The sequence below is a fragment of the Macaca fascicularis genome, chromosome 10 (assembly GCF_037993035.2).
Source record: "Macaca fascicularis isolate 582-1 chromosome 10, T2T-MFA8v1.1".
Lineage (NCBI taxonomy): Eukaryota > Metazoa > Chordata > Mammalia > Primates > Cercopithecidae > Macaca > Macaca fascicularis.
In genome coordinates, this window is record NC_088384.1 from 33,482,489 (window position 1) to 33,496,205 (window position 13,717).

General features: G+C 49.2%; 1 protein-coding gene across 13 annotated transcripts in view; it reads left to right on the forward strand.

The window, feature by feature from the left end:
* HIRA (histone cell cycle regulator) overlaps positions 1–13,717 on the forward strand; it is a 102,029-nt gene that overhangs the window by 63,958 nt on the left and 24,354 nt on the right. For 9 of the 13 annotated variants that reach the window (XM_074004466.1, XM_015457439.4, XM_074004465.1 and 6 more), the window contains 7 exons: positions 5,683–5,887; positions 6,273–6,377; positions 8,126–8,274; positions 10,592–10,753; positions 11,354–11,412; positions 11,777–11,882; positions 13,510–13,632. In XM_074004466.1, the coding sequence (XP_073860567.1) occupies positions 5,683–5,887; positions 6,273–6,377; positions 8,126–8,274; positions 10,592–10,753; positions 11,354–11,412; positions 11,777–11,882; positions 13,510–13,632 (909 nt within the window). The remainder of the gene's footprint in view (positions 1–5,682; positions 5,888–6,272; positions 6,378–8,125; positions 8,275–10,591; positions 10,754–11,353; positions 11,413–11,776; positions 11,883–13,509; positions 13,633–13,717) is intronic. The other 4 variants (XM_074004464.1, XM_045364014.3, XR_012419010.1 and 1 more) reach the window with 3 other exon arrangements.

Below are 13,717 nucleotides of genomic sequence, written 5' to 3' on the forward strand. Positions count from 1 at the left end.
GAAAAAAAAATCCACAGAGTTCCATAAAGCAAAAACTGAATTTGCTACAAGCCAAGTACTACTATGAATCCATGCAAATAAAGTTATTTGTAGGCATTTTACTATGTATATGTGATCTAGAGATTATTTAAAATATATAGGAGGTTGGCCGGGCTCAGTGGCTTACGCCTGTAATCCCAGCACTTTGGGAAGCCAAGGCAGGCAGATCACCTGAGGTCAGGAATTCGAGACCAGCCCGGCCAACATGGCAAAACTTCGTCTCTAGTAAAAATACAAAAATTAGCGGGATGTGGTGGTGCGTGCCTGTAATCTCACTACTTGGGAGGCTGAGGCAGGAGAATCACTTGAACCTGGGAGGCAGAGGTTGCAGTGATCCAAGATCATACCTCTGCATTCCAGCCTGAGCAACAGAGTGAGACTCCGTCTCAAAAACAAACAAACAAACAAACAAACAAAAAAAAGTTACGTAAGTACATAGGAAGCTGTGCCTACATTATATGCAAATACTAAATGATTTTATATAAGGGACTTGAGCATCCTTGGATTTTGATACTCCTGGGGGTCCTTGAATCAAAGTATGATTAGGATATAAATAAATACAATCAGAAATGAAAAGGGGCATTAGTACCAACCGTACAAAAAGGATTTCGATGGCATGATATTTCAATGTATGCCAATAAAGGCCAGGTGCAGTGGCTCACACCTGTAATCCCAGCACTTTGGGAGGCCGAGGCAGGTGGTTACCTGAGGTCAGGAATTCGAGACCAGCCTGGCCAACATGGTGAAATCCCATCTCTATTAAAATTACAAAAAATTAGCCAGTTGTCATGGTGCACGCCTGTAGTCCTAGCTACTCGGGGAGGCTGAGGCATGAGAATTCCTTGAGCCCAGGAGGTGGAGGTTGCAGTGAGCTGAGATTATGCCACTGTACTCCAGCCTGAGCAACAGAATGAGAACCTGTCTCAATATAAAAATAAATAAATCCACCTCCCGGTTTCACGCCATTCTCCTGCCTCAGCCTCCCCAGTAGCTGGGACTACAGGTGCCCGCCACCACGCCCGGCTAATTTTTTATATTTTCAGTAGAGACGGGGTTTCACCATGTTATCCAGGATTGTCTCAATCTCCTGACCTCGTGATCTGCCCGCCTCGGCCTCCCAAAATGCTGGGATTACAGGCGTGAGCCACCGCGCCCGACCCACAAAATGTTTTTTTTTTAATTATTATTTAATTTATTTAAGAGATAGTGTCTTGCTATGTTGCCCAGGCTGGAGTGCAGTGTTATTCACAGGCATAGTACCACTACTTATCAACACAAGAGTTTTGACCTGCTGTTTGCAGTCTGGGCAGTTCACCTCTCCTTAGGCAACCTGGTGGTCTCTTGCTCTCAGAAGGTCACTATACTGATGCTAAACTTAGTGTGGACACCCAATTGACATAGCGCACTATAGCTCAGAACTTCTGGACTTAAACAGTCCTCCTGCCTCAGCCTCCAGGTAGCTGGGACTACAGGCAAAAATGTACCTCTTAAGTAATGAAAGTTGAAAGATGAAAATGCCCCTTGTTCATGGGCTGCAGAATGTGTGTTGTGTTAGTCGGTATGAAAACAACATTTATCTCTGTCAGAGCTCTTGGTTTACCAAGTGCATTGCCAGTGAGCAGGAATCTTTTGAAAGGAATCTTTTTTTCTGAGCAGTAGGTGTCAACATTGGGCTTAAAATATTCAGTAAACCATGCTCTAAACAGATGTGCTGTCATCTAGGCTTTCTTGTTGCATTTATAGATTTAGCATAATTCTTAAGGGCCCTAGGATTTTTGGAATAGTTAATGAGTATTGGCTTCCACTTAAAATCACCAGCTGCATTCATCCCTAATAAGATAACGAGCCTGTCTTCTGAAACTTTGAAGCCAGGCATTGACTTCCCTTCTCTAGCTAGGAAAGTCCCAGATGACATCTTCTTCCAATAGAAGGCTGTTTTACCTACACTGACAATCTGTTGTTTAGTGTTACCACCTTCATCCATGATCTTAGCTAGATGTTCTAATACCTTGCTGCAACTTGTACATTAGCACTTGCTGCTTCACCTTGCCATTTCTTTCCTTAAACCTCATGAGCCAACCTCTGCTAGCTTAGGCTGTGGCTTAAGGGAGTGTTATGGCTGGTTTGATCTTCTATCCAGAGTACTAAAACGTTCTCCATATTAGCAATAAGGCTGTTTTGCTTTCTTTTCAAACATGTGTTCAATGGAGTAGCACTTTTAACTTCCTTTAAGAACTTTTCCATTGCATTCACACCATGGCTAACTGGTGCAAAAGGCATAGCTTTTGGCCTGTCTCAGCTTTCAATGTGCCTTCCTCTTTAAGCTTAATCATTTTTAGCTTTTGGTTTAACACTTACTTAGAGGCCATTGTAGGGTTATAGACTGGCCTAATTTCAATATTGTTGTGTCTCAGATAATAGGGAGGCCTGGGGAGAGGAAGGGAGACAGGGGAACAACCAGTTGGTGGAGCAATCAGAACATAAATGCCATTTATTGATTAAGTTCACCATCTTACATGGATGTGGTTCACAGTGCCCCCAAACAATTACAAAACTAACATGAAAGATCACTAATGGCAGATAACCAAAACCGATACAGTAAGAATGAAAATGTTTGAAATATTGTCAGAATTGTCAAAATGTGACACAGAGACATGAAATGAGCACCGGCTGTTGGGGAAATGGCACCAATAGACTTGCTTGATGCAGGGTTGCCACAAACCTTCAACTTGTAAAAAAAACATAGTCTCTGTGAAGCACAATGAAGTAAAGCACAGTAACACGAGGTGTGCTTCTGTACTTATTCAGAATTGTTCTCCTTCATCTTTATCACTGTGTAATGTCCCTCTTTATCCTTGATAACTTTACTGGCTCTGATGCCTGCTTTGCTTATGTTATGTAACTACACCAGCTTTTTTTGATTAGTGTTATGGCATGTCTTTCTCCAGTCCCTGCTTTTTTTTTTTTTTTTAAATAGACTTTATTTGTTAGAGCAGTTTATGTTCACAGCTAAATTGAACAGGAAATACAAAGAGTTCCCATATGCCCCCCACCCAACACACCCATAGCATCCCCCACTGTCAGCATCCCCCACCAGAATGGGGCACATCATCACCCAAAGTCCATAGTTTACATTTGGGTCTACTCTCGATGTTGTACATTGTATGGGTTTAACCAATGTATAATGACATATATGTATCATTATCATATCTTACAGAATAGTTTTTTGGTTTCTTTTGAGACAGAGTCTCGCTCTATTGCCCAGGCTGGAGTGTGGTGGCACAGTCACATCTTGGCTCATTGCAACCTCCGCCTCCCAGGTTCAAGCGATTATCCTACCTCAGCCTCCCGAGTAGCTGGGATTACATGCGTGCGCCACCACACCTGGCTAATTTTTGTATTTTTAGTAGAGATGGGGTCTCACCATGTTGGCCAGGCCAGTCTCGAACTCCTGACCTCAAGTGATCTGCCCAACTTGGCCTCCCAAAGTGCAGGGATTACAGGCAAGAGCCACCAAACCCAGTCAGATTAGTTTCAATGCCTTAAAAATCCTGTGCTTCATATAGATACTCCTTCTCCCCAACCCCTGGAAACCACTGATCTTTTTATTGTCTCCATAGTTTTGCCTGTTCCAGGTTGTCATATAGTTAGAATCACCCCTTTTCTTGTATTTATTTATTTACTTATTTTTTACTCTTAGAGATGGGGTCTCATTATTTTGCCCAGGCTGCTCTCAAGCCCCTGGACTCAAGCGATCCTCCTGCCTCAGCCTACCAAGTAGCTAGGACTATAGGCATGAGCCACTGTGTACATCTACTATTAATCTGTCTTTGTCTTTTGTAGTTAAAATTAAATTTTAAAAAACATAAACCCATTTTTTTTTTCTTTTTTTTTTTTTTTTTTTTGAGACGGAGTCTTACTTTGTCGCCAGGCTGGAGTGCAATGGTATGATCTTGGCTCACTGCAACCTCTGCCTCCTGGGTTCAAGCGATTCCCCTGCCTCAGCCTCCCGAGTAGCTGGGACTATAGGTGCACACCACCACACCTGGCTAATATTTTGTATTTTAGTAGAGACGGGGTTTCACCGTGTTGGCCAGGACGGTCTCAATCTCCTGACCTCAGGTGATTCACCCGCCTCGGCCTCCCAAAGTGCTTGGATTACAGGCATGAGCCATGGCGCTCGGCCACATAAACCCATTTCTTAAAAACATTTTGCTTTTTTATCCATTTTGTCAGTCTTTGTATTTAATTGGTATATTCAGAGCTTTCACATTTAAAGTTGTTTGATATAGTTGTATTAATATCTGCCATGTTTTAGCATTTATTCTTTTTTTTTTTTTTTCTTTTCCTCTGAGATGGAGTCTCACTGTTGTCCAGGCTGGAGTGCAATGGCACACCATCTCAGCTCACTGCAACCTCTGCCTCCCGGGTTCAAGTGATTCTTCTGCCTCAGCCTCCCCAGTAGCTGGGATTACGAGTACCTGCCACCATGCCCAGCTAATTTTTGTATTTTTTAGTAGAGATGGGGTTTCGCCATGTTGGCCAGTCTGGTTTTGAACTCCTGACCTCAGGTGATCCACCCACCTCAGCCTCCCAAAGTACTGGGATTACAGGCGTGAGCCACATGCCTGGCCTTATTCTTTTTTTTAATCTTCACTTCTTTTTATCTTCTTTTTCTGCCTTCTCTGGTTTTAACTGAGTATTTTATATGACTCAGTTTTCTCAGCCAGGCACGGTGGCTCACGCCCGCAATCCCAGCACTTGGGGAGGCCGAGGCAGGTAAATCACCTGAGGTCAGGAGTTTGAGACCAGCCTGGCCAACATGGTAAAACCCCTTCTCTACTAATAATATAAAAATTAACCAGGCGTGGTGGCACACACCTGTAATCCCAGCTACTTGGGAGGCTGAGGCAGGAGAATTACTTGATCCTGGTAGGCGGATGTTACAGTGAGCCAAGATCACGCCATTGCATTCCATCCGGGGTGACAAGAGTGAAAATCCATCTCCAAAAAAATAATAATAAAATAAAAATAAAGTTTCTCTTCTCTCAGCATTATTAATTATGCTTTAAAATAATTTTTTAGTGATTGCTCTAGAGTTTACCTTAAACATTTATAACCTAATTCTACTTTCACATAATATTATACCACTTCATGGGTAGTAGAAAAAGTTCCCCTCTCTTTCCTTCCTTGCCCTATGACATTGGTACCACTTATTTCACTCATTCATAAACTAGTCGTTCAAGACATGGTGGCTGTTATTTCTTTGAACAGAAAGTTGTCTCTTAGATCAGTTGGGAATAGGAAATATAAAATATTCTATTTTATGTTCGTTTTTTTTTTCTCTAACACTCTTCCTTTCTTCATGCAGATGTGAGTTTCTGGCCTGCATCATTTATCTTCTCTCTGAAAGACTTTTAACATTTCTTGCAAGGCAGGTCTTCTGGCAACAGATTCCCGTGTCTCTTTGTTTATTTTTGTCTGACAAAGTCATTATTTCTCCTTTATTTTTGAGGCATAATTTCACTGGACACAGAATTCTAGGTTGGCAAGAGGTTTGTTTAAGCACTTTAAATATTTCACTTCATTCTTTCTTGCATGAATGGTTTCTGAAGGGAAGTGTGATGTAATGTTTTTGTGCAGGTTAAAAGAGCAGAACCTTGTGAAAGAGCTGAGGCCCCGAGACCTCCTGGAGAGCAGCAGTGACAGCGATGAGAAAGTCCCTTTGGCTAAGCCTTCCTCACTGTCCAAGCGAAAACTTGAGCTTGAGGTAGAGACAGTAGAGAAGAAGAAGAAAGGGCGGCCTCGGAAGGACTCTCGTCTCATGCCTGTGTCTCTGTCTGTCCAGGTGAGGCCAGTGGGTCCATTCTGCCTTCTTTAGCCCACCTTTCTGCACTTAGAGCTTGAAGGCCTTGTGTGCATAGTAAGCCCCAGCTGGGTGGGGCACCTTGGGAACCAGCTAGCTTAGACATGCAGCCCCTGGAATGTAGCATGGAGGCCACACTCTCCCTCAGACCTGCCCTTGACTCACCCAGGGCCCTTGAGCAGGTTCCCTGGCATCAACTGGCTTGTCTGTAAGGTGAGGATTCTTGTAGCATTCCCCTCTGCTTCCTCCCTCCCAGGGTGGAAATGCCCTGGTCGTAGGCCCAGCCTCACTTCTGGGTGACTTGCCTTTACCAAATGCTATCCTGTAGTGTTAGAGCAAGGCTCAGGAATGTTTCTGGCTCTTCCAGTCTCCAGCTGCCCTAACCGCAGAGAAGGAGGCCATGTGTCTCTCTGCACCAGCACTTGCACTGAAGCTGCCAATTCCAGGCCCCCAGAGAGCATTCACCCTCCAGGTAAGTTCTGGGACCCTGCCAGTTCTCCGTCAGGCACACCCAGAGATTCTCTGTCCCCTACCGCATACAAACCCAATCTTGTCACTTCCTTGGAGATTGGTTTCCAGTGGCTCTCCATCACCTTCTAGGGGAAGTCACAGCAGATCGGGGTACGCACCAACTCTTAGCAAAATTGCCAGCCTCCACTCTCACCCACCCATGGCCTCCGTCTGGCTTTGCCCTTGGGGTCCCAGCTGCTGGGGCTGCCGTTACCACCACATGTTCTGATGCTCTTCAGGAATCCTCTCCTGACTGGAAGCCACCTCCATTTCCACACACAGCCGTGGGCACCCTCAGGCTTGGTGTCTGTGGGACTGTGTAGTCGTGGTCTATCTCCCAGCCATCCTGCTAGCTTTGTCTTCTCAGTGTCCGGCGCAGTCATCATCAGAGTTGTTTGAGCTCTTGGAATGGAAGCTTGTAAGCATGTGGTTATCCAAAACACAATTCTGGAGTAAATAATCCTTTATACCCAGAGCCCTCCTGGTCACTTGGCCCAGCACAGTATCTAGGCCTCTCCTGCCGTGGTGCCGTCACACACACTGCTGCCTGTGTGCATACCCTTGTACCTCAGCTCAGGTGCCTATCCTCGAGCAGCCTTCTGGGACCCTGTGTGCGGGTCACTTTCCACTGGCTGCACACTGTTCTGAGCCCAGGCTGGTCCTCACAGGGCACCAGAGAGCAGGCGTCAGCCCTTCCTACCATAGGTCCTTCTGGGCCACAGTGCAGAGGAATGAAGCGGGGAAGCCAAAAGGTAGGGACCCACAGCCACAGGGTTTGTTCTTATTGCTGGTGTGAATGGAGGCAGGGGCCCTCCCATGGTCAGCAGCGCTCAGATGTGCTCTTGCACTCAGAGGTGTTCTGACGCAGGTTCCCTCCTGGGTGCCCTGCTTCTCAGCACAGAACTCTCCCAAACTCCTCCAGCCCTTCCCCTAGGCATCTTCCCCTCCAAGCACTGCTTGGGACTGTCGTTTCTGGGTCTGTGAAGGGGGCAGTCGTCCCTCGGCCCAGCTCACCCACTTGAGTGGCCGCACAAGCACAGACTGGTGGTTCTGCCTATTTTTCCGTAGGGAAAATCTATTGTTCAGCTCTCCACACACGCATGCGGCTGAGCCCATTTGGTGCCAGACACTGAACTAGGTGCTTCTCATACATGCTGTGCCATAAACACCCCTGCCAGTTTAGTCTCATTTGAGCAGACCAAGTCTCACACCACCACAGGAACTGGAGAGCCCCTTTGGGGGTTTTCTAGACATTCCCTCCACGCACTGACATGGTCTCTAATCTTGCCAAACACTGCCATCTTTGAAGATTCTTCAAGTAGGAGGCTAGAAACCCAAGTCTCAGTCCTAGCTCAGTCCTTTGCAGTGTGCTTTTGGACACGTTACTCCCTTGTGAGATGAAGTGGCAGGGTTGGGTGACTTTGGGGTCTTTAAACTTGGCACTGCTTCTCTTCTCTGGCTGTTCAACTACACAGATGACAGGGTAGAAACCAGCTCCCAGCATTCTCACTGCCCTGGGGGCCACATGTGTGGCCCTCTGGGCCTCCCGCTCAGCCCCTTTGCCCCGCCTGTCCTCCACCTCCTCTGTTGGCCAGCCAGTCTGCCTCTATATCCTGCTGCTGCCTTGGGGCCCCAGGCTATAGAGCCTTGGAGCATGTTACCTGGGCTGCGGCCCTTGTCTGAGCAGGCCCGTGTGTTTACTTCATCCAGGTCAGCTCCGATCCCTCCATGTACATTGAGGTGGAGAATGAAGTGACAGTGGTGGGGGGCGTGAAGCTGAGCCGCCTGAAGTGCAACCGGGAAGGGAAGGAGTGGGAGACGGTACTCACCAGCCGGATCCTCACTGCTGCGGGCAGCTGGTAAGGGCGGGCAGGTCCTTAGCCGGCCCAGGTGACACAGGCACACATGCCATCATTCTGGGCCTGGGTCTGTCTAGGGGACGTGCATGACCCTGGGAGCGCCAGCTCCCACAGAGGCTCACACCAGGCTTCACTCCAGGCCAGGCATATGTGCTCGCCATCTCTGTCCCTGCAGCACCCAGCAAGGTCAGCGTCAGTATGCCTGTGTTATAGATGGGGAAACTGAGCCCCTGAGGATTACCCAGGCCAGGCTTTGAACCTGATGGCCTGATTCCCTCGTCCAGCCAGATCCCCAAAGTCTCGAGTTCCACGCTAAGGTGTGCCTGGCTCACTTTGACCTGAGCTGGTTCCTTTTTTGGATCCCAGATTTCCATCCAAGTTGGTCAGGATGAATTTCTGACTGTCCCTGAAGTCCCCATCCCAGCCCATTCCAGATTCTGCACTGTGAGGGGCACCTTGATTCAGTGATTAGTCACCCAGTATCTTCCCCTAGGTTCCTGGAACTGTACGTGATCCCTGTCCCTGCCTGTGTTCAATATGGAAGGGGAACCAGTGTTTCTCCTCAGTTTCCTGCCTGATATAGCGTCCCAGTTAGGACCATGTGGGAGACACTCAGAAGAGGTTTATAGACATGACCACTTAGATACAGTCATCGTAATTACACCCTTAATCATCTGCCATGAGGTCCCATGTAAATGCTTTTACTTGTGTCAAAGCATGTGGCCTTAGGTCTTAGACCACAATTCTTGTGGTCCCTGAGTGAGTTTGTGTTGTTAGGCCTAGGGGACCCCACTGTTTGTTCTGTTCCTCCCTCGAATTCCCCCTCTGGATGAGCCAGCTAAACTCCCGGTCCCAGGCACCTGTGTGTCAGATACTGCCACAGGCTCCCACTCTCTGTCCCTCCCCCCAAGGCAGGTGGCTTCCCCAGCTGAGGGCTAAGGGGTGTCAGCACAGCCTCTCCCACAGTGACATAGCAGCTGTGGGGCAAGCCTGCTGGACCACCTGGGACCTCCCCTTCTGCTCAGTCCTGCCCAGTTCAGGCCCAGCCTGCAGACCTGCTCCCCATTGTTACAGCCCAGAAATGATGACTTTCTTTGCAGTGGACTGACTTGAGGCAGGCTCTGACCACCAGAGATGGGCAGATAGAATTCAGTCACAGTACCAGCCTGGCCAGCGTAGTGAAACCCCATCTCTACCAAAAATACAAAAATTAGCCAGGCGTGGTAGCGTGTGCCTATAATCCCAGCTGCTCGGGAGGCTGAGGTAGGAGAATCGCTTGAACTGGGGAGGTGGAGGTTGTAGTGAGCCAAGATCACGCCACTACACTCCAGCCTGGGTGACAGACTGAGACTCTGTCTCAGAAGAAATAAGAATTCAGTCACAGCACTTCGGAGAGCTCCCTGCTGCCCGTGCTGCTTAGAGTGTTCTCTGATTCATACTCTCCAAGTAAACATTTGTAAACAAAAGCATCTCACTTGCCTCTCCCTTTTTGGAGCCAGTAGCAACAGTGTCTCATTAGGAAAGCGGTTGGCGGAGCTCCTTTCTTAACTGACCTCCTTGAGCCTGCTGGGGTAACTGGCTTAGCAGGATAGAATTGACACAAAGTGGGGCTCTGGGTGGCTACTGTGGCCAGGATCTCACTATACTGGTTGCACATCTGCTACTGCTGACTGAGGTCTAAGCTCCAGCCTCACCCTGGGCCTGTGGCTGGGCCTTAGGGGGCTCTCTCTGGGAAGGCAGCAGCCTGCTTGTGCAGGGCCCTTCCAGGGGCTTGGTGGTCACTCAGAGGAGAAGCTGGACAGTGTCCAGACTGTTCTGTAAGGCACTCCTTGTTTGAGAGCGACATGCATCTCCCACGCCAGCCAGACAGCCTCTTGGACACAGGGGTGCATGCTGTCATCCCTGCACTTCTCTTAGCCTGCCTTGTTAGAGACCTTCTCAGGACTGGTCTGACTAGTTGCAGCCAGGAGACTGTCCTGCGGGTACTATGTGGCCTTATCCGATAAGCAAGGCATGTTTCCTGGGTGATCATCAGAGGCATTGCTCTCCAAAGCCCCCACACCCTTTGGTCAGCATCAGCGTGAGCTTAGGAAAGCACGGGCAGCCTGTGAAAAGAGGACAGAAACCTCTTTCATCCAAGATCTCAGGGAGGCTCCACCAGCCCCACCCTAACCCAATCCACCTTACCCTCTGACTGTACCTGCTCAGGGGAGGCTCTTGTTGGCCCCAGGCAGAGGAAAGGCCCACACATCCAGGGCTACTGTCTTGGCTGCAGCACCCAGCCCCCATGACACCTGCCCCCACTCTGTCTTCTCAGTGACGTGGTGTGTGTCGCCTGTGAAAAAAGGATGCTGTCAGTGTTCTCCACCTGTGGTCGCCGTCTCCTCTCTCCCATCCTCCTGCCGTCCCCGATCTCTACTTTGCATTGCACAGGCTCCTACGTCATGGCGCTTACTGCTGCGGCCACACTGTCTGTCTGGTGAGAGGCAGGCGCAGGGTGGGGTGGGCTCCAGCTAGGGCAGGACAGGGCTGGGCAGGCCCCACCTCACTGCAGGGGCAGGGAAGGCAGTGGACAAGGCTGGCCATCAGGCCCCAGAGGAGGCCCTGAGCAGTTAGTGATATTGCTTGTGTTGGGTGCCCTGGCTAGGCTGAGGGCTGAGGGATGTTGTGCAATGGGGATGGAGGCAGCTTGCCTGCTCGATTATCTCCTTACTGGAGCAGCTCATGCAACCAGTTGCATTACCAGGGTTCTATGTGGGGTTCATCATAAATGGAGTCTTAGCTGGCAGAGTGTGGCCATGTTCCTGATGTGGCTGCTGTGGCCCAGCTTCCCCCAAAGTGGTATGGGCGCTGAGGGTTCCCTGTGGCTCTGTTGCCTGGGCTGTGTGCTGCATCCTTATGCAGAGGGAGTGTAGTGGCACATGGAGAGCAGAAGCCACTCGTAGCCCAGAGTCCCTCTCACTAGGAGCAGCCAGGGTTAGGGGCGCATGCAGTAGGGACCAGGGTGTCTGAGCGGCTGAGGCACACTCTGATGTGTTTACTTGGTTGGTGAGTAAACTGTTCCCTGTCTCCCTCCTAGGGATGTTCACAGACAGGTGGTTGTGGTGAAAGAAGAGTCTCTACACTCCATTCTGGCAGGTAATGCAGGCAACAGGCTGCCCCTACTCCCCTGGGGGCCCAAGTTCATGTCTGATGCTGCAGAAGGGCCCCGCTCAGAGAGCCAGGCTCTGGCCTCAGCACAGAGCTCTCAATGAGGCAGGAGGTGCGGTTACGCTGCAGGAGACACACACTTTTTGGGGACATGTTTGAATGGGTCCCCAAGAGGTGACAAGAGCCTGGTGTGTGGCAAGGAGAATGGCTTGCCCTCCCTATTTGCCAAGGCAGTGTTGACGCATTTGCTGCTGGGACTGTGGGAGCCTAGAGTTTAGATTTCTCCTTTGATGTGTTTGCAAACACTTGCTGATCAGAACACACCCAGAACTCATTTCCGTGCTGTCCCCAGGAAGTGATATGACGGTATCACAGATCTTGCTGACGCAGCATGGAATCCCAGTAATGAACCTGTCTGATGGGAAGGCGTACTGCTTTAATCCGTCACTTTCTACATGGTAAGCAAGCTGACCCCCAGCACTGTTCCCTGGATGAGTGTCTGTCTGCTCTAGACAGCAGAGCAAAGGGTCGTGGCCTACAGGGCTGCCTAGCCCTGCTTTTCCTGAGAGTCAGGCCCTGGAGTGAAGGCTGCTTTGACTATCTGTGCATGCTTTCCTGTCCCAGCAGGACACTGCAGCCTGTGGCCTCTACCCTCAGAGCCTATGTGCAGGAGCACTGTCCTCCTGCATTATTTTCAGGAGCCACTTTTTGAAAAAGCCCCAAAATTGTTATGGTTTTTGCTGTGGCCCCCTTAGCCACCATGAGCATAGGTGAGTTGGCTTTACAGGAGCCTTACCAGGACTAGTCAATTTCTGTGAGCTTAGTAAGTACTTCAGACTTCCTCAGTGAATTAGTAAGGATGCTCATCCACTTACCTAGGCATAATGGTCTGTACTTTTCCTCTGTCCACTCAGGAATTTGGAGCCCTTTTCTGTACTTGCAAAATAATTTATACACAGAGCTCTTAACCCAGACACATGAAATATGTACGTTGTGTTCCAGCCACTCCAAGTTTTTTTCTTCTGTCTATACCTTTGGTCCTTAAGAACCAAAGCTTGCTACCTCCTAGCCCGTTTTCTGTTAAGAACTGCCATGCAGAAGTCTACATTCACACTGAGACTTCTTTCTTGAATTTGGGAAAAAAAAAAAATGCTGGGTGCGATGGCTCACACCTGTAATCCCAGCACTGTGGGAGGCTGAGAGGATTGCTTGACCCCAGGAGTTTGAGACCAGCTTGGGCAACATAGTAAGACCCTGTCTCTACCAAAAAAGAAAAAAAAAAATCAAATAAGCCTGGTGCAGTGGCAGACATCTGTAGTCCCAGCTGCTTGGGAAGCTGAAGCACAAGATCCCTTGAGCCCAGGAGGTCAAGGCTGCAGTGAGCCATAATCACACTACTGCACTCCAGCCTGGACAACAGAGTGAGACCCTGTCTCAAAGGAAAAAAACACCTCCACTGCCTGCTCCCCCAAATTGCAAAATGTTGTCTATTATATGTGATTGCTGTAATAATGGAAATAAGCTGATTATTTAAGAAGAGAAATATTGACTCTCTATAGGCATCTTTGTATTTTGGACACATTTACAAAGACATCCAGCTGTTCTAAAAGTGTGTGAAGAGTCTTTTCTTCACAAGGATGAAAAGGGTCCAGAGTAGGTGGAAGGACTGCCAATCTGGGATAGCTGTAGAAATAAAGGCAGGTAGAGGCCTGGCATTACTCCCCAGCTACAGGACCCAGGCCATGTGGGCCCCTGGGCAGACCATGGCAGTATTTGAGCCGAGCATCAGAGCACACTGCACTCAGAGGCCTGCAGTCATCAGGAACCAACATATGGAGCTGAAGTGTTCCCAGCAAGGGCCCTATCCACAGCCTTCGCCTCATTCATTTTTCCTCGGGAACAATGATCTATCAGACCCATTACCATGAAACCTGTCAGTGATAGGCGCCTGTGCGGAAGTGCAGGGGCGCTCAGCCTCTGCTGGCTTTGTGTCGATAGGGGCTGCTTCTCTGTGGCCTCCTTGCCAGCCTCCTCTGGTAGATCTCTTGGTTTTCCTGAGCTCTGCTCCTGCCTTTGCCTCCCCAGGAACCTGGTTTCTGACAAGCAGGACTCACTGGCTCAGTGTGCAGACTTTAGGAGCAGCCTGCCATCCCAGGACGCCATGCTGTGCTCAGGACCATTAGCCATAATCCAGGGCCGCACCTCCAAGTACGTGACCCCAGTGCCATGGCCTCTGTCCTTAATCCTGCCCTGGGGAAGTGACTGGGTCAGTGCACACACAGTCCCTACCCAG